Source organism: Chlamydomonas reinhardtii, chromosome 1 (genome assembly GCF_000002595.2).
Source record: "Chlamydomonas reinhardtii strain CC-503 cw92 mt+ chromosome 1, whole genome shotgun sequence".
Taxonomy (NCBI): Eukaryota; Viridiplantae; Chlorophyta; class Chlorophyceae; order Chlamydomonadales; family Chlamydomonadaceae; genus Chlamydomonas; species Chlamydomonas reinhardtii.
In genome coordinates, this window is record NC_057004.1 from 507,810 (window position 1) to 527,088 (window position 19,279).

Sequence of the window (19,279 nt, forward strand, 5' to 3'; positions counted from 1 at the left end):
TTTCACGTATGCGAGCTTGAGCGAAGCTGAGAAGGAGCAGTGGCGGCGACAGCGTAACATCTGGTGCGGCGGGGTAAAAAGACGTACAGTACAAATGACACTGCTGCTGGCCAATGCATGTTATGTATGCCTGTCATCTAATGCCGCAAATCGCCACTACTCTGCAGGAACGACCTGCCCTGCGACGTCCAGCTGCCGTCGTATCTGTGCATGGTACCGCAGCCGCCATCTCCCGTCATGCCACCCAACCGTGATACTGCCCTGCTTGAGTAAGCCCAGCAGTCTTGCTTCTGCCCCATCTACTGCTGTTTTGGATGCTCATCCTGCCCACCCGTGTTGCCCCCATCCAGGCTCGCTGTCACCGTGTCTGGGGTCCACTACAATTTGTGAGTAGCGTTCTTCCATCATCTATCGTAATCGCTCGTCTGGTGCAGTCACTGCCAGCAGCGCATAATTCCCACATACGGTAGTCTTCATCTAGCAATCAAACCGGTACCGTATTCCGGGGCGGAGCCGGCCCCTATTACGAGTGCCGCACTTGCTGATGACGTTGGGCGGGCCCTGTTGTGCAGGTACGGGACGCTTCTGACGTGGAACGAGGCCAAGGCCTGGTGCGAGGGCAACGGCCAAAGCGTCCTAGCAGACTTCATCTCGAGCTCTGAATACTTGGCGGTTGCGCGGTAAGGGGGAAGAGTGTCAATGTTTGCCAAAGCACTGTTGGGACGTACGTAGGGCCTTCAACTCGCCGTGCTGGCCGACGCGCGGATACCGTACGCTATCGACAAGGGGCTTGTAACTAGTGACCACTTACACGGATCTTCCATTAGCCAGAGCTTCCTTGAGCAAGCCCGTTGTGCAATCGCCATGCTCCCATTTCCCACAACAGGGCTGCCAGTCACTGGGTTCAAGCGCAAGCGGCCTATGGCGAGCCGGTCATACAGATGTGGTCGGGTTATAACGCAGTTTCTTACGACACATTTGGGAACAAGCTTGTGCTTGTGGCCAACGGCAGTTCCGCTGCATCCCAGTACTGGGTTCCCAGCGAGTACATGTTTTCGGGATTGCAGTCTTCCCCGGAGTGTGCATCCATTGTCTTCAGCACGCAAGCACAGGCCATGTTTGCCCTGGCTAGCAACTGCAACGCCACGAGGATGCGGCCGTTGTGCCGCTCCACCCGTGCTGCGCTTTCCTCGGCGACGCCAACAGGTGCGGCTTCTGACATGGATCATAAGAAACGCCCAATTAATGTGCATACGACGGCACAGCCACTTCACAACACGCCTCTTACCGTGCGTACTCCGCCTTTGCTTGCCATCGCCGCTCCAGGGCCTGCGGCGGGGCCGCTGCCGGTGCGGTCGCTGTACGAGCTGCGCCAGTCGGTGTCGTACCAGATCGCCCGGGGCGCCTACGTGTACACGCTCCTGACCGACCCCGCCCTGAGGGCCAGCTTCATGCAGGTGCGTGCGTAAGCGCGCACATGCGGCGTTGCAAGCATGAGAGTGCATGCGTTCGTGATATTTGTTGTGTACAAATGGCTGTGGCCCCACTTCCATTTCCGGCACCTCCCATGCAAATGCGTACCCTCAAAACGCACACAGGCCCAGGCCATGTGCCAGTTCATGCCTGGCGCGCCCGGGACCCTGGCGACCATCTACACACTAGAAGACCTGAACTTTTTTGCTGACGTTGCCGCGCGCGCGGAGGGCGACGCGCCGAACGTATGGGTTGGAGCCGGAGACTTCCTGTCCCCAGGTGCGCCCATGCGCACGCCAGCAGCTGGTGGTCTCGCGGTGCCTGCCTTACTTGAGGGACGGCGTGTCAAACCTCCTGCCTCCCGTGCCTCGCTCCCCCGCCAGACTCGCCGTACTGGTCCATCGCCAACCTGGACGTGACCGCGAACGGCCTGGCGCCTGGCTGGCTGGACGACCCTGACCGTGTGGGCAACGAGACCGCCGCCTGCGCCTTCCTGGACACCTCCGCCCGCCCGCCCCGACTGCGCCGCGCGGCCTGCAGCTCGCGCTTTGCGGTGCTGTGCATGTCATCCAGTGAGCGACCGTGCGCGCCGTGCTGGTGGTTCACGGGGTGCTCCTGTGACTTCCGGGAGCCCGCACGCACGTGCGAGCATGCACCAGTATATGCATACCTAACACACGCCCTCCTTGGCCCCCGACCACAGATGTGCGCGGTGCACCCCAGCATGTGGCGCTGGCGGAGGTGACCGGCGACGGCCTGCCTGATGTGAGTGGCAGACCGGGCGGGGTGCCCATTCACACTGTGGTGACCGCTCGTGGCTGAGGAGCTAATCACTCCCTCTGGTGCAACCTCATATATATACACTTGTGCGTACTTGCAGGTGGTTGTGGCCACCAACTGCCCCTGGGACAACGGCGCCTCGATCATAGCGCTGCAGCAGCCCAGCCCCAGCCAGGCTGTCCTGCAGGCCGGGCCGGACGCCGACACCCTCATCACGCCCTCCATGTCCGTCCGCATGTGCGGCGACGGAATCCCCATCTGGCAGCGCGAGGAATGCGACATGGGCGTGGACGGTGCGTGAACAGTGCCTAGCAGCCGCGCCTTCCTTGCATGCTTAACTTTCTCGGTACCAAGCCTGACCCAAATGCACCCCGCACCCCCGCACATTGCACAGGCACCCGCATCTGCGACGAGTCCTGCCGCGTCACTCCGCGCTACGTGGTGCACGCCAGCGCTCGCGAGGCGTTCATCACCGTGGGCGACGGCGACCTCACGCTGGACCACTGGGGCGTCAACTACAACCTGTACGGCCAGGTCCGCGGCTTTAGCGACCTGCGCGAGGCGCCCACCGACCCGCTGCTCTACCCCGGATTCTTTGCCAACAGCGCCGACAACGTGTGTCCCGCCAGCCAGCCCGTGCCCGTGCACCGCGTCAAGAACCTGGCGGCCGGCTACCCCTTCCAGTACAGGTGCGACCGGGGTGCATGCGGCCCGGGGGCTCGGGCATGCAGTGCGCGACGCGCCCAATGCGGGACGGAGAGAAGCAGGCGCCACAATGCCGCATCACCATCGTACCGTCTGCAGGGCGTTCCTGCGAACGGACCTGTCAACGCCTGCGCTGCCGACATGGACGGACGTTGAGTCGGCGTCCGCCTCGGACCCCTCCTTCACCAACGCCACCTCCTCCTGCGGCTGCACGCCCGACAACCCCGGCGGCCAGCCCGTCAACCTCACAGTGGCGCAGCAATTCCAGTCCATCGCCATCAGGTGCGCGGGTGGTGCGGTGTGGGCCTGCCTGGGGTTGGGGCCAATCTCACTCCGATCAACAGCCCTGCCTCATCAACTCGCGACCTCACTCTTCGCCCCCTCTGTGCGGCCACGTCTTTCGCGCCGCCTGCAGCTGGGTGGTGGGCAGCGCCTGCGAGGCGGGCGTGTCCGTGACCCGCAGCCTCATCAACCCGCTCACGGGGTTGCCGCTCAACACCACCACCGTGGCGCAGCTGTCCATCGGGCTGGAGTGCAGCGCGCAGTACCGGCCCTCAAAGACGGAGATCGACGAGGACATCGTCCGAGATGACCTGCAGGTAGGAAGGCCTTCGGGAAGGATCTTTGTAGTGGGGCTGGTTTGAGATGCACGTGCATGCTGACGCAGAGCAACTGAGAGCGAGTTCAACCCCATGTGGCTTTGGATGCGCTCGCAGGTCGGCCTGACCTATCGCTATTGTGTGGTGGTGGCATCCGCCGCCTCCTCGGCCTACTTCCTCAACGCAAGCGACCCGCTGAACCCCGACCGCTTCGTGTCCCAGCCCGAGTGCCGCGACGTGACAATCCAGTGGGCAGGCCGGCTGACCGGCGAGGTGAGGAGTAGAATGAACAGATACGCACTGCGTAGCGCAGAAGCGTAGACGCCCCATTCACATGATGCTTGTTGTACCTCTCCCAACGGTGTGCCGCTTGTGCATGCTTGTGTCTTGAAACACAGGTCCGAACCAAGTTTGACACGCCCGCACCTGGCATTCGCCTGACTGCCCGCCTGATTGGCAGTCCATACGTGGTCAGCGGTGAGTTTGTGAGCAACAATGGCTAATTGCTAAGTAGAACGGGTGTGACCGAGTGCGTGACTTGCCGAGTGACATCCTCTCCCATCGTGCACGCGCACCGCGACACACAGGCATTACGGACGACAGTGGGCGCTACGAGCTGACGCTGCAGACCAACGTGCCCAACTGCGACCCCATCGTCGCTCCGGAGACTTGCGTCAACCAGTTGATCAGGTGCGCGGCGGGCGGGGTTGAGTCGCGAAGTTCAGGATGGTCGGGGCTGCCAGTGGTGCTGCCGATGGGGTACCAGAATCAGACTGGCATAACAGCAAAATACGTTTATACAGTGTCGTAAAATATCACGTTTCGTAGCGATTCATATATAGCGGTCCGATAGCGGTCCGTGAGCTTTCCTCGTTTGGACCAATACACACGAACATGTAGCCATATAGCATGGATTATGTGGTATCCATGTCAGTAGGTGGTCTTTAACACGCATGCAAACGATAGCAAGGCCATGGACCATATGGCTGTCGCCATCGGTCGACGACAAGAATGGAGCTAGAGCGTTCTGCGCCAGGGTGGATGTTACAGCGCAATCAGCTGTCGATGCAAGTATTTCCCCTACTAACGGGTTGCTCCTCAATTTGAATGGCTCGCGCTGTATGTGTCCATCCGCGGCACGACGACCCCTCCCGTGCCTGCTAAATTTGACAGGCTGACCGCCAGCTCGCGCACCAAGCTGCGCAGCGGCCGAATCATCCCACACCAGTTCTCCATCAACAACCGCCTGGGGGCGGCACAGACGCTGGCGCTGGCACACCTGCAAGTACAGGTAAGGTCGTGCACGGTACGCCTGCATACTACCTGAGCTGCAGCAGCATCACCGGGTTGCGTATGGACATCGTGGTATGTGCCCGTGCCCGATTACACTGGCTCAGCTACCTAGCAAGCTTGAGCCTTCCTTGGTATTGCCATACATGTTGCTAACTGGCCTGCAGGAGGGTGTCCGTATCCTGGATGAGACGTCACTTCCCGTTGCGGGCTTTGTTAGGTACGTGTGTAATCTCCTTTTGACATGCAGCTCTTGTGTAACGTTGCGGGCGCATCCTGACTTTCCTGGCGGTCCTCAAACTGCACGTGTAGATGGCCGGGCACGCCCGCCAACTCGGGCTACAATCAGCCACGCGGCTGTCCGATCCGCGACGCCCAGGTAATACTTGACTCGGCAGCAGGCGGGTTATGGGGACTGGACCCCCCTTACCCCGTCGGCTCCCTTAACCCACGCCCTGGCTGGAAAGGTGTAATGATTTATGTTCTTGTTACATACCTAACTCCGTCCACTGGACTGTCTTGCTGGAGGCGGGTTTCTGGCTAACAGCTTGTGTGTGGCACTGCGCAGGTGTGCGCCGTGAACCACCGTGACAACGTAACGATCAGCTGCGCCACTTCTGACCCTGATGGTAGGTACCCAAGCAAGGAAGTAGCTGGCGCAACGCAGCCTGTGGGGCAGCTGGCGAATGGCATCGCGCGTATTGTTGCTGAAACCCAACACATAAAGGCAAGGCCGCCCTACAGATGCTAGGAATGACATGCTCTCTCACATCCAACCGCAGGCTCCTTCCTGGTGGTGGCGGGCATCGGGGCGTACGTGCGGCTGACCGCCAAGTACGGCAACCACTCCTTCGCCATCAACATGCCGGGCGGCCTGCCGGTGGGTCCCGTGGGCCAGGTGGTATGGGCAGATGACTCTAGGGAAGCGCACCGTGGAAGCGCACTCGCGCGATGCATTCCTAACCGCTCATGCCCTGCGCCTGGCTCACGTTGGCTGCTTCAGGTCGAGGACACGGGCGCGTTTGAGATCATGGCGCCGGTGTATGACGTTGACATCCGGAACACGCAGACCCGCACGCTGCGGGTGGGGCTGGTGGGCGGGCTGTGCCGCTACGCGCTGGGCAAGCCACAGCTGCAGTTCACGGCCTACCAGTGCGAGGACCAGAGCGGCCAGCGACCGGTGCGTGCGTGCTTTGCGTGGGGCGGGCCGGCATTGGGGTTAGTCTGGCGGTATAGACCGAGCTGTACAGGGGTTGAGCATGGGGGTTGAGGCACATACTGTGAAGGCTTCTGTCGCCCGGCCAGCGTGTCTCCGCACGAGCCTTCGTGAACTTTCCCATCTGAATGCCCATTAACCTTTCTTGTACACGCGTGAATGCATGCAGCTATATCGCCGCGTTGACTTGGACCCCGCCCAGCCGTACACGTGAGTGCGATGCCACCTCGAACTTGATGCTTTGCCTGTCGCTTGGAATTCGCTCCGTATACCACTTGCATCCTTGATACCGTTACTTGCCTTGCGTTAACCATGCCGTCGTCCATGGCTGCTTTCCCACAGCGACCTCGTCCTTCCTGCCCTGGCCTGGGAGGTGCAGGTGGGGTGGGCGCGCGTGGCGGCAACGGCTGGGAATTGTGTGGACGAAGTGTTTTGACGACTGGCTGCGTGCCTACTCCATGGCTGCCCCGCCGTCCGCATGTGCAAGGGGCTAACTCCTGCCTGCATACTGCTGCCCTTGCCGGTGCACAGTACGTGGACGTGAAGGACCCCATCCCAGACCTCAACACGCAAGCCGTGTTTCAGTACCTGCTCATTACCAACCAGGTGCGGATGTCCAACACGGTGCAGATGGGAAGGAAGCCCGGGCAACACTACTAGAAACGTCAGCAGCTTACCATGCCAGTGTTTTCACCCAATGCGCAGATCTCCAAATTTGCCAACCTAAGTGCGAACACCGACTCCGCGGCGCCGCCCACGACGCTGACCTGGGAGTTCTTGGCGCCGAATGACATTGAGGTCGACGTGTGCCGCAACGTCAAGGTGGGTATGGTTGCTTGCTTGGGGTGCGCCGGGACAGGGTAAGGGTATGATTGCTTTGTGTGTGTTCGCCATCGCTACAAAGGCTTGAACAGCTGGTGCGGCCGTGTACCATGGCGCGATCCCCGAATGAGGGGTTGGCACTTAGTTGTTGCGTTACGGTTTGGCGAATGCATTTGGCGCATGCAGGGCAATGCTGTGCTTTGCGGCGACATGAGCCTCACACGCCAGTGCGCTGGAACCACATCGGTAAGCAAACGGCACGTGGGACGGCTGCTTGCTCGGGCACGGCGGCCGTTACAACAGAAGTGCTCCGAATGCTGTCGCATTTGAATGTCCGCCCTTTGCTCGCCACTTGCTCGCTGGCCTAGGCGGCCGCCATCAAGGCCGTGTACGACGCCTTCCAGCCGCCCGACAGCGCGCTGGTGGGCAAGGACGTGGTGCTGCTGAGGCGAGGTGAGTGCTGGGTAGAAAGGCGCCTGTTCGAGCTGCGCTCCCTGTCGTGTGGCTGATGGCATCTGGCACGCCATGTACAACGCTTCGCTCGTACCGCAGGTGCTCAGTACAAGATGCGAATGCGGCTTTTCGGCCAGTACGGCAGGTGAACAGGGTCTGCGGGAAACGCATGCTGTCGTGTTGGGACCAGGCGTGGCGTAGTCGCCGTAATGGTAGCGGAGATTTGGTTGGCAATCTCTGCTGCTCCGCTCCTGCATGCCTAATGTAACTGGCACCAAAAAACATCCCGCACCGCCCTTTCCCCCCATTCTGTGAAGGCTGCGGTGCGACAACGTGTCAGCCAGCATTTTCATGCAGGACAGCATCAGCGGGGAGGTGGAGACCAACAGGTGCAGCGTGAAGAACCGCGGGTGCAGCAATGAGGTAAGCGGCGCGCGGCCCGCATGCATGCCAGTATGCCGTTCAGCGCGAGTCTGCACCCTCGCCCCCTGATCCCATGTGTTACCGCCCTGCCATCCCCAGGTGGACTATCAGACCATCACCAACACCTCCGAGTACATGTACGACCTAGTGCCGCTCGCCATCAACTTCGGGGCGATGACGGCATACTCGGTGAGGGGCGGGGATGGAGCCGGAATTGGTGGTGCGTATCTAGTCGTGCAGAGACCTGGTTATGGCAAGCGTATACCGTACATGTAGCGTACGCCTGAACCCACCACCGCATCCACCTGCCTGCTTGCAGTCGCCGCTGTCCATTGTGGCGGAAAGCACCGGCTGGCCCTCGCGCTCCTTCCTGCTCTACTCCATCGTGGAGGTGCGTGTACGTAGTGTACGTGTTGCGTGTGTGTGGTTGCGTAATTGCCGGATTGCTTGATTGGCGGGCCATTTCTCGTCGGAAGGGGCCTGGCTGAACCTTGCCCGCCACTTCGCTTGGTCGCCGCCGCACACACACATACATACACACAGGGCACGGAGGACCGGCTGGGCACGGGCTACATCGAGGTGCCCATCCCCGTGCCGCTGCTCATTCTTCGCGACCCACCAGGTGCGTGGCTGTGCAGCGGGAATGAAAGAGTGTGTGCGTGTGCGCGCGCAGGTGCGTGTGTTTGCAGATGTACCATGTAGGAGGTGTATTGCGCCATTCACGCAAACACAGAGCGTCTTAAATGCCCACGCGCGAACGCACACGCGTGGTCCATCCATGCCAGTTGCCTCCCTTGCTTCTTACAATTCAACGGCCCCGAGAAATGTTTCCATCTCTCCCTCCAAACAGGCGACCGCTCTTACGCCACGCTGGACAGCTCCATCTCCACAGCTGTGAAGCTGTCCATGGTGAGCAGAGCGAGATGGTGGTGAAGGGAGCATGGTCACCGGCCTACTCTGCCCAGCCAAGTCGGGACATGCTGCATCTTTGTAGCCTTTGAGCTTCCCTAATCTACTTCGATCGTTCGACGCGCACCGACAGGTCAACCACGACCACCTCACATGCGGCGGACCAAACGAAAAAGAAATCCTGACCAAAGCGTTGCCGGTGCGTGTGAAGTGAGGGGGCACGTGTTCCGTTACCTGCGAGTAGGCCTCCTACATACCGCTGTGTGTGACTGTGAGCCCAGCATACCCGCCCTGACACGCATGCAATTAAACCGCCCCTTGTGTGCTCCATCCCTGCATGCCACTGGCCGCGGTTATGCTTACAGTGGGTGAGTGTTGATGAGTACTGCGGTTGGTCTTGTGTGCACCTGGATTGGGGAACCACTTGCCTGGGCCTTTGCCACGCACTGCTGTTTTGCTTGGAATCCGTGTCCATTACTTCTGCTCTTACGTGCCCACCTCTTCTTCCTCGCCGCCGCAACCGTCGGCCTTTTCTCTGGAACGCGTCGATGCTTGCAGAAGTAAGTAAGAATTAATGTGGATGGGTGTTGAGTGGGGTTGGGTGGGTTTGGTGGTTGGTGATTGGAACGGTGCGGGGGCGGCGGCTGGGAGGATGGGTTGGTGTGTTGCGCTCGGTTGCTTGGTACGCTGCCCATCAAGAATTACCGGTAGAGATGGCAAGGATGGATGCGTGGCCATGACACAGTGAACATCGTTCATGTTGGGCTCGTGAGCGCGCGTGCTGGGCCTTGGCGGTGGAGGGAGCGGGGGAGGGGGACTTGCGCCAGTGCGTGTGATTGGGTATGGGTGTGGGTGAGCGTTGGCGCTGCGGCTGATGTGCGTGCGTGCGTGGAGTGGAGTTCTGCTGATTGTGAAGTCACTTGATTGACGCATGCACGGTTTGCTCTTACCTACCTATTGCAATTGATGTTTATTTGATGTATATATGTGTCACTGCAGCATGCTGAGTTGTTGCCGCTTTCTTCTCTACCTGCCTTCTTTGCCGTTGCAGTTTGCTGAATGCACTACCAACGTACAAGTTCACCCGTAGTCCTGAGCAACTTGCCAAAGGCATGGCAAAGCATGCAGAATATGCGGCTTCGGTGAGTGCTGTACCTGTACCTCTGACCCCATCAACATACATGCGCTTGGTCTAATCGTCTATGTTCTGTGACTCTGCTTGCGGATGTGCAGCTCACGGAGTTAATGCCCACAGAGAAATTGAAGATAGGCTTCTTCAGAAAGCGCATCAACCGGGTCAAGGAACTCTTCTCCATGAGCAACATCAAGAGGACCATGGGTGATGTGCTCAAGTCCTCTGAGCGCAATCTGTTTAAGCTCCTGAAGGGAGGCTATAAGGTGCGTCTGTGTGCTGTCTAGCTGGCATGATTGGATAGCTAGGTGCGTGGTGTTTCTGCATTTGTCATTTCCATGCATTGCGTCGTGGTACAAGTTGTGAGGGCGTCTCCGCCGCTGGAGAGGGTACCTGCAAGCAGGGAACTGCGGTCTTCGTGCGCCGTTGGGACGGCGAGCCCGAACAGCCGTGTGACCACGCAGAGAGCGCAGCCAGGGACGACGGTCATCAGTACTGACAGAAGGAAACTCACAAAGTAGTGAGCGCGACCCCGTGCTCCGCTACTAAACCGGGCCCACCGCCCATGCAGCGCATGGACCCCAATCAACAAACACACGCCACGCCCCTTCGGGGCCCGAAAATATGACCACTCCGAGCGCCGGAAACCTTGGTTTCCGACAACTCGCTGCGCTCAAGCGGAAACCATCAGTTTCTCTGTACCGTACTCATCAGCGCCACTGACGCTGTCCTCCGCCATCGACATTTCCCCGTGCATGCAGTATGCGACCAGTGCAAATGACGGAGCCAGCGCTTACGACAGTGATAATGACCGTCCTGCCGACCCTGCTAAGCTGGAGCAGGGACGAGGTGGTGCGCTCACATGGAGGGAGCTTGGGGCCGACCTGCCCAGCTCAGCTTCTGGCCAGCAAGTCCAAGACAAAGTCAAAGGGGTGATTGAAGAGATCTTCAAACAAGCTGACGCGTGAGTGCTAATCACACACGCACATACACACATACGCATGCACGCACACAGGCGCACGCGTGTTCCTGAGTGCAGACGCAGTGACAGGTGTTTTGTGCCTGTGCCACACACGTGCAGTGACGTGGACCCGGAGCTGGTGCTGGCGGGTCTCGAGCAGATGCTGGACATGGATGAGGCCCGCCCGGAGGAGTTGATGGCGCTTCTGGTGAAGAGGGTGGACGAGTTTGGAAAAGAAATGGCAGCGAGCTCTCGGTAAGGGCAAGCAAGGGCACATTCGTGTTGTAATCAAGGGTTGGGTTTGGGGCGGATGCTTAATGACCTCCAGTGCAGCCTTTCTGTTGCTTGCAACAACACCCCCGCCACACCTTGGTTGCAGCGTTTAGTTGTTGATTGTCTTCTGCTACCAAGCCTACGGTGTTGAGCCCAAGTATGTGTGGACACGCAGGCCACTTGATGTGAACCTGCGGGCACTCACAGTCGCCTTTTCCAAGGACCCGTACTCTATGGGGCCAGGCTCAAGGTAAATGGACCACCATTGCGGCTGCCTACTCACCTGCATGGGAACGGCGACCGCCAACTGACTTGCCTCACCCACGCCGTTTTTACCCATTTTTGCATGGTGAAGATCCGTGAAAGGCAAAGACAGCGCTGTCCCAGAGTAAGTGCTTGCACCGGCGGGGTACTCCACTTGTCATGCCGTACATGCATGTGGAAACCTCATCACACTGCTCGTACTTGCTAAACGCACACGCAGGTACTACCGGTCAGAAGCACCGGACTTTGAACTCAACCCATCGGGGCTCGACGCAATTCAGCCACAGTGCGCCAAGTCGACGCTTGGGATCGGGTTTGACATTGACATGGGTCAATGCGCTGGGCTTGGAGTGAGCGTGTGCGCTCCACTGCTGCGGGACCGCGGCCAGGCTGGCATCGTGACTGAAAAGGTGAGGCCGAACCCGTGCACATACTGCCGCCACTACCTACCCCCAGATGAGGCAGCGGTATTCTTATGGACAATGCCGTATGCAAGCAAGCAGATTGTGGAGTTTTTACGGGTTGCTGTTAAGGATGCAGTCGCATACGCACAGCCAGCTGACAACATTGACTTCTGCGCCGCAGGCTTGGTACAACGATGAGGAGGAAGATAGTTCCTATAAGGTGGGGTGCAGCAACCAGACCCAGAGGCAGGCCGCCTCTCAGGGGAGCTCAAGGGCGGCCCTTGGCTTTGCAATGTTTCTAATGCGCTGCGATGCGTCTCCCTTGTACACGCAGCTTACCATCACCCGCGCGGAGGGCTTCTCCACTCCCAAGGAGAGCACGTGAGTCGGGGCCGGGCCGGGTGCGTTGTTCACCTGCCTCACCTGGAGTGCATGCAGCAGAGCTCCCTGCCCTGGCATGCATGCCGCCAACCTGCTCTGCTCATGCACGCACACCCGCCCCACAGGCCGGAGCTGGTGGGTGGCGACGCCGACATGATCCTGGCGCCCACCTTCGCCATCATGTCAGTGCTGGGGTGCAGGCGGGGTGGGGTATCAGAGCCGGGATCGCTGCGGGCTCATGCTAAGGGCTATCTCTTTATCCTGTCCGCAGGTTCACGCTTCAGGACCGGCTGCAGTTCGACACCAAGACCTGCACACCCACAGCCACCATGGGCATCCCCGGCTGGAACGTGCGCGAGGACGCGCATGGCACTGCCTGGCACAGGTGCGTGGCGGCAGAGCAGGCGGCGGCGGCGGGCTGCTGCTGCTGGCCCTGTAGGAGCGGGCGGGCGTGCTTGCCATCACAAGCACAGCACTGACCAGGTGCCCTCCAAATCGCGTATACGCCCTCGCAGCGTGTGGCACATCAAGAACGTGGTCGTGCCGGAGCTGCAGAAGCGGTTGGCAGGCGAGCAGGCCAAAGCGGCGGCGGCGCAGAACCCCAGCGTCATCAACAACCTGAAGGAGGGCATGGCGGGCTGGCAGAACATCCTCAAGGTCTACAACGACCTCAATGCTCTTGCGACGGAACGCGAGGAGGAGCTGCCGTCCTACCAGGTACAGCATCTGGCCTTTTTGCAAACGCCACAAATAGCTAGGTTGCGTAATTTGGGCTGGTCAGCGGCTGGCAGGGTGCTAGGGTACGTTCGGTACCGACATTATATGTCTGCGGTGTTCGTGGCCTCGATCTGCAGCTGGAGCAGCAGGACGTGAACGGGCTGACTCAGGGCACCATCGAGGGCATCTGGCACACCACCCTGGACGACCACCCGGACAGGTGCGTGGGCAATAGCAGGGGCGCTGCCGGAGTGAGTGCTGACTGCTGAGCCCCCCGCCCTCTGCACGTCTGACCAGCTACTTGAGCCTGCATGCCGCTGTCCCCCATGGCTGGTCGCACACGTGCGCACAGGCACATGGAGGCGTACGAGGGTCGCACCATCGACTGGGAGCGGCTGGAGAAGTCGCCGGTGTGGAAGCAGGGCTACTTCGAGGGCGCGGAGAAGCTGCAGAGCCTGATGCTGCGCACCCAGAGGTACATGGACGCCTCGGCCACCCGGGGCAACGTGGTGTTGCGGCCGCACCAGAAGGCGGCGGTGGGCGGCATCGTGGCGGGCAAGCAGCTGGACCAGCTGAACCGGGTGTACGGCACCAACTTCAACACCTTCTCCTTCAGTGGCGGAGGCGGCAGCTACACCTACAGCCTCACCTCGGCCAGCACGCTCAGCACCAAGATAGGCTTCAGCATCAGCTTCAAGGACATGTTCGGGTTCCAGGTACGTTGTGTTGTAGAGCGGGCAGCTGGGCTCACTGGGATAGGTACACTGCCCATGCCAACAAGCGGCGGCGTGCTGGTGCGAGTAACACACTGAATGCACCTGCTGGTCCTTCTCTTCAGGGTGGCGGCGGCGGAGGCACAGGATTCTGGTGAGTGGTTTTGGTGATGCGTTCATTCCATCCAGCAGGGTCGCTGTTCGTTTGCCGTCCAACATCGTGCGAAGCTGACAATGTACACGTTAATCGGCTGCGCAGGATGGAATCGTATGATGAGAACCTGTACGGCTTCGAGCTGGAGTTCAACAGCCAGCTGCTGCAGGAGACGGAGCGGGAGCGGGTGGTGACGGTGCACTTTGAGGACAAGGACGTGGGGGACAGCTTCCTAGTCAAGGTGCGTTCGGCGGGAGCATTGCAGTGCGAGGGCCACGCCAGCGAACCTACCTACTTGTTGCCATGCGGGTCAGCCCGCACGCACGGCAGCGCCACCTGCTCACCTACACGCATCCCTCATCCCGCCCGCCCGCCCTGCATGCATTTGCGCAGATCCGTCCCGACACGGCGTACGGCACGCCCATGTTTGAGCTGCTGGCGGGGCGCAGCAAGTGCCCCTACGAGCCCGGCACGCTGCAGCGCGAGCTGGCGCGTGTGTCTGTGCTGGGCGGCCTGAACGTGCAGCAGAACATCAAGCAGGGCGACAGCACCGTGTACGAGCTGCTCATCGAGAACAGGAGCGGCACCGACGAGCCGGTGGCGATGCAGCTGGGCCCCGACCTGGCCACCAACAACGCAAACATGCAGCTGCAGCTCATGGGAGCACCCTGGATCGAGCCCGTGCCGGTGGGTGCCCATAGGTACAGGGATGTGGGAAGGCACTGGAGTCAGCAGCCTGCGGGGTTCCCAAAGCCGTCTGAAACGTGGACAGATGCGCACCGGCTACTAGGACTCCAGTGTGTTGGGTTGTTGCTTGGCAAACTAAAGTCAAGAGTTCTGGCAAGCATGATTATGCCACTTCTTCCGTCGTTGCAGTACAAGCTGCGCGGTCCCATCGCCACCCAGACCAAGGCGGTTGTGACGGCCCGCTGCGGCCCGCGCTACCTAACCTCCGCCGTCGACATCGTGTCCACAGGCACCTGCGACGCAGGTGAGGGGTGGCTTCCAGGCTAGTGCAAGGCATGCATGTGTGATAAGGACCAGCAGCTGAAGCACGACGGACACTGCAATGCAGCCTGTACTGCACTGACGGGGTGGTTGCCTTTTCGTCCTGCTCCCACTGCAGCCGAGTTTTCGCGCACGCCGCTGACGCTCAAGTGCTACAGCGTGTGTCCCGAGGTCCGCTGGCCCCAGGTACAAGCACATGTGCCGTTTGCGACTTGTTGGGCCTAGTGCTGCACAAACGCACGAGCGTGAAGAACAAACTCTTTTGCTCCAAGCCTGTCCGCGCACCATGGCACTCAATGTTCCATTCTGGCTGCCGGTATCCCGCTTTGTTTCTTGTGCAGGCCTGGCCCCTGACTGTGCCCCTGATCTACAATGCGACCGATGCCCTGAACAAGAGGGTAAGGAGCGGCTGAAGTACAGTACCCTCCGAGTAAGAAAGCTGACCCGCTTACATGAGCCATACCGCTTGACCCATCACACATGTTTCTTTGTGGTCCTCTTTGTTTTCCTTGTGCTCCTTACCGCATGTTTCTGTCTTGCTCCTCCTCGCAGAACATCACGCTGACGCTCTTCAACCCGAACTACGCCACCCAGAAGTGGGCCACGCACCCGCGGCTGGCCACAAACGTTACCATGGTGCGTGTGTGTGAAGCATGCCACCAACTGCTGATGCGTCCTCCACCTTACTTCAAGCCGACGGCCAGGATGTGGCCAAGCGGCCCCACATTAGGCGCGCCGCGTCGTACTGTGGCTTACCCAGTCCTTGACCTGCGGCATGTGTGTGTGTTTTGCGTGCTTGCGCTGCAGATTCAAATTGAGTACGTGAACACGGTCAGCAGCGGCGGGCTGTGGACTCCAGTGCGAAGCCTCAACGGGAGCGCTGTCAATTTTGCCAAGATTGAGGACGCCGCATTTGGGTTCGCCACGTTCCAATGGCCGGCTGTGAGTTGGGTTGCACGATGGGTATGTCTGGCAGTGCTAGGACTGAGCGTTGCCATGCGGCCACGGGGCCTTTGCTCCTTGCGATGGCCTTATGTCCTTGCCCTCGTACCTTGCTGTCTCACTCGGTGTTCATCATGTTTCCCGCCCTCGCGCTGTCCTTGTGCCCCGCAGTGGCAGTTCCTGACCAGCGAGGGCGACTACCTGCTGCGCTACGTGGTGTACTGCGACATCCTGGTGGGCGGCGGCATGGACAGCCGCTACGAGGGCAGCCCCATCTCCCTGCACGTGGACCGCACCACGCCCTGGCCCGTACACAACTCCCTCACGCCCTACGACATGACCTACCTGCCGGGTGAGGCGAAGGGCCAGGGGCCGTTTGGGTGTGTTGCCACGAGCTGGCGTGCTAGGTGGAGGTGCACAGTGTGAGGGGGCCGCAATGCATGAACACATCCTTGCACACATTCCAAACTGGCGGCGTACCTCTCGCCTCGGTTTCCATTTCCGCAGGCGACGAGATCTATGTGGACTTTAGTGAGCCCTTGGACTGCCGGCAGCCCTTCGCCTTCTGGTGGCTGGGCTTGCAGGCCGACGGCCTCGCCAACCGTACCTTCAGCCAGCAGACAGGTGTGGTCAGACGCGGTATGGTGCGCGGCATGCGAAGTTGGCTCCTGGTAGGCATACGTGTGCATGCATGATGCGATGTCATGGGTATCACAATTATTTAAACAGACAATTGTGCGTTTGGCCATACGATTTGCAGGTGACTTCATCCCCACCTGCTCGGGCCGGCGCATCTCGTTCTCGTGGAACCCCTTCAACCGCCCCACGCCGCTGACCAACGGCCAGAACGTCAGCCTGCAGCTGGGCGGTGTGCGCGACCTGGCGGGCAATGTGCAGACGCGCGCCGTCAACATCACCTTTGTCACCGGCACACTCGCACCCAACGTGAGTGTCCAGACGAGCTGCTGCCGGTTTGCGTGCTCCGCATCACGCTTGCATCCGCTCTCATGTCGTGCGATCGCCGCCTGACGCCGCCCTTCCCTTCCCACCCTGCCCTGCCCCCCCCACCTCAGGCGCCCATCCGCCTCAACTTTGCCATGGGCCCGCTGCCCACCACCGTGCGCCGCCTGCTCTTCGCCAACGGGCCGGGCGCCGCCGGCTCCAGCCTGCCGCACCAGCTGCCGCACCGCCTGGCGCTGCGCGACTACACGGAGGAGTCCCTCGCCGCGGAGCTGGCCTCGCGCCTGGCCGCGCGCCGCCGCCTGCTGGCAGAGCTGAACGCGCTGCTGGGCGAGTGCCTGGGGCCGTGGCCGCGCGGCCCCGAGGCGCCGGGTGTGGTGGCCAGCAGCGTGGTGCAGGACGAGGACGTGGCGACCATGGTGGTGGAGCTGCAGGCGTTCGGCATACTGGAGAGCGAGGAGGAGGACAGGGTGGGCTCGGGCGAGGACGCGGGTCTGGGCGGGCCGCGCAAGGACGCGGTGTGGGTGGCGGAGCGGCTGGTGGCGGCGGCCGCCGACAACACGTCGTGCCTGGCCACGCGGCTGCAGCGGGCGTACGCGCCGGTGCGGAGCGTGTTTGCGCACCGCAGCCCCGAGCGGCAGCTGCTGGACGGCTGGAGCAGTGAGGAGGTGGCGGTGGCGCGCAGGCGTGCAGCAGCCGAGGCGCGGGCCAAGGGCCTGCCGGGCGCCTGGCTGGGCGCGGTGCAGTCGCTGCAGGCTGAGGCGCAAGCAGCGGCGGAGGCGCTTGCGCAGGTGGCGGAGCGGGCCCTGAAGAGTATGCTGGGTGAGCCTGAGAGCGCTGCAGCAGACCCCGGCACTGTAAGCACTGACGCTGCCTCAGACAAGCAAGAGCCGTATGATGGGGACAAGCAGCTGGTGGCGGCGGCTGGAGCAGTGGCCGCCGCCGCTGTGACGTCCGACACGTCAGCTGCTGCTCTCGCCCCTGCCCTGGTCTCCGGCAGCAGGCGGCAGGGCACTGGCAATGAGGAGCAGCAGCCGCAAGTGGCGGCTGTGTCTCGCCGCAGCATGGTGACGCAGCAGCGGCAGCAACGGCAGCAGCGCTCTGCTGGTGGGGAGGCCGCAGCAGCAGGCGATGCAGGTGTCGCAAGCGGCAGCAGCTGGCTGTGGGCCCGTGTCGCCAACAGCAGCGGCGGCGGCGGGCGGGGTGTGCTGCTGGGTCTGCTGCTGGCAGGCAACCTGGTGGCGCTGGCGGCGGTGGCGGGCATATGGCGGGCCAGGAGGCAGCGTCGTCGCAACGTTGCTACGGCTTCGGCTGTTACGGCCTCTGTGGTAGTGCAGTAGTCAGCTGCCCGACATTACAGCGCGACATTACCCAAAACTGAGGCGCTCGTGTAGCAGGATGGCAAGGCACTTGCGGAGCTAAAGGTCCTTTTTTGATGCATAATCGTTATTGCCTATTGCATGTAAATAGGCGGCAGCGGCAGGGGTGTTGAGAGGTAGTGACGAAGTGCCGGGTGTCGAAGTCACTGAACACATAGAGAATGCCGCAATGTGGTCGAACGAAGCAACGTCATCTTCGCTGAACAAGCCCGCATCCAAGCATCATACCATGCACACGAACTGCATGCAGCTCTTCTCCCTTTTTGCACAATGGATGTTACTATCATATCGCATTGGTGCAGTTACGTTTCCCCTTGCCGCCGCGGAGCCTTCAGTGTGACGAAGTCGGCGGTGGTGGCTTAAATGCACTGCCGCCCATGTCATTGCGCGTGCCTGACATTTTGATGAATCGGCTGTGCATGCCATCGCTGCCGGAGGTCGGTACATACGGTGTGTGTGTCTGCACCTGGTTCAGTGCTGCTGGTGGGTGCCCAGTCTAGCGCCTGGGTCATTAAATTCAAAGCGTATACATATGTCCGCAGCCTTTTCCTGTTCTCCTGGTCTCGGAGGTGGCTGCCTCTGGCCCCATACATAGTGATGGTTATTTTTTGTTTGCAGGTTTTGGTGCATACCGCAAGCGGGTTATCATAGTGTGCACCGTGATCCGATTCAATGTCCTGAAGGATGTTCCGTCCTGAAATTGTTGCGAACGTGCCGAAAGTGGTAGTAATTGTAGAGGGGCTCTGCCTGCTGTCACACCTACCGTTAGGTCCGACCGGCGTACGGGGTTGCAGTGGCAGTTTCCTGACATGCAACCGCGCATTCGCGCAGTGATGGCGGCATCTGGCACTTGACACATGGTAGGTTACAGACACCGCGGCCTTTACATTGGCCAGCCATCAGCGCCATCGAGGCCTGTGTGCGAGCGGTTAGGGCGTCGAGCGTTGAAAGGGAGTGTTGAGCGGTTGAAGAAACCCTAGTACAGCCTTCTTGTTTTAGCTTTACGAGTTAAATTGGTACTCGCTCGGCGCGGATTGGAAACGGACTGAGAAGGCGCCCGGCCCCACTTGAGGCAGGGCTGCTATGCGGTCGTCATGGGCCGTCCTTCCACCCCGTTTGTGAACTCTTAGTACGCCGGTCTGCTTGATACGTGGATGCATTCATTTTAAGATTGTGCCCTGCTGCCGCCGCTCGGTCGCCATAGCCAGGAGGGCGGGGGTTCGGAAGCAACGTGTTGAGACTTGACAACTTTACTGCGCAACAGGTGCAGCGCGTGGGTGCAGCGCTCACCGCTAATTGGGCGGGTACAGACACTGCGGCC

General features: G+C 60.7%; 1 protein-coding gene across 1 annotated transcript; it reads left to right on the top strand.

The window, feature by feature from the left end:
- The first annotated feature begins 6 nt into the window (after nucleotides 1-6).
- Nucleotides 7-19,258, top strand: CHLRE_01g002861v5 (uncharacterized protein). The gene is made up of 61 exons (XM_043058132.1): nucleotides 7-63; nucleotides 168-269; nucleotides 351-386; nucleotides 573-680; nucleotides 887-1,206; nucleotides 1,327-1,457; nucleotides 1,599-1,752; nucleotides 1,857-2,045; nucleotides 2,177-2,238; nucleotides 2,354-2,546; nucleotides 2,648-2,942; nucleotides 3,058-3,240; nucleotides 3,374-3,557; nucleotides 3,675-3,830; nucleotides 3,956-4,034; nucleotides 4,145-4,247; nucleotides 4,731-4,848; nucleotides 5,015-5,067; nucleotides 5,160-5,226; nucleotides 5,416-5,476; nucleotides 5,630-5,727; nucleotides 5,851-6,027; nucleotides 6,233-6,273; nucleotides 6,406-6,442; nucleotides 6,595-6,669; nucleotides 6,769-6,885; nucleotides 7,072-7,131; nucleotides 7,254-7,338; nucleotides 7,438-7,483; nucleotides 7,656-7,761; nucleotides 7,861-7,950; nucleotides 8,081-8,152; nucleotides 8,305-8,383; nucleotides 8,612-8,670; nucleotides 8,804-8,880; nucleotides 9,722-9,812; nucleotides 9,904-10,068; nucleotides 10,564-10,766; nucleotides 10,884-11,018; nucleotides 11,212-11,286; nucleotides 11,392-11,424; nucleotides 11,521-11,710; nucleotides 11,886-11,924; nucleotides 12,039-12,085; nucleotides 12,211-12,267; nucleotides 12,357-12,470; nucleotides 12,601-12,802; nucleotides 12,940-13,022; nucleotides 13,155-13,518; nucleotides 13,641-13,669; nucleotides 13,775-13,910; nucleotides 14,063-14,356; nucleotides 14,546-14,660; nucleotides 14,796-14,863; nucleotides 15,019-15,075; nucleotides 15,230-15,313; nucleotides 15,485-15,619; nucleotides 15,791-15,971; nucleotides 16,127-16,243; nucleotides 16,380-16,564; nucleotides 16,693-19,258. Exons 2-61 carry the CDS (start codon nucleotides 238-240, stop codon nucleotides 17,917-17,919), a joined length of 8,169 nt encoding a protein of 2,722 aa, XP_042928046.1. The 5' UTR covers nucleotides 7-63; nucleotides 168-237; the 3' UTR covers nucleotides 17,920-19,258.
- Nucleotides 19,259-19,279: the final 21 nt, after the last annotated feature.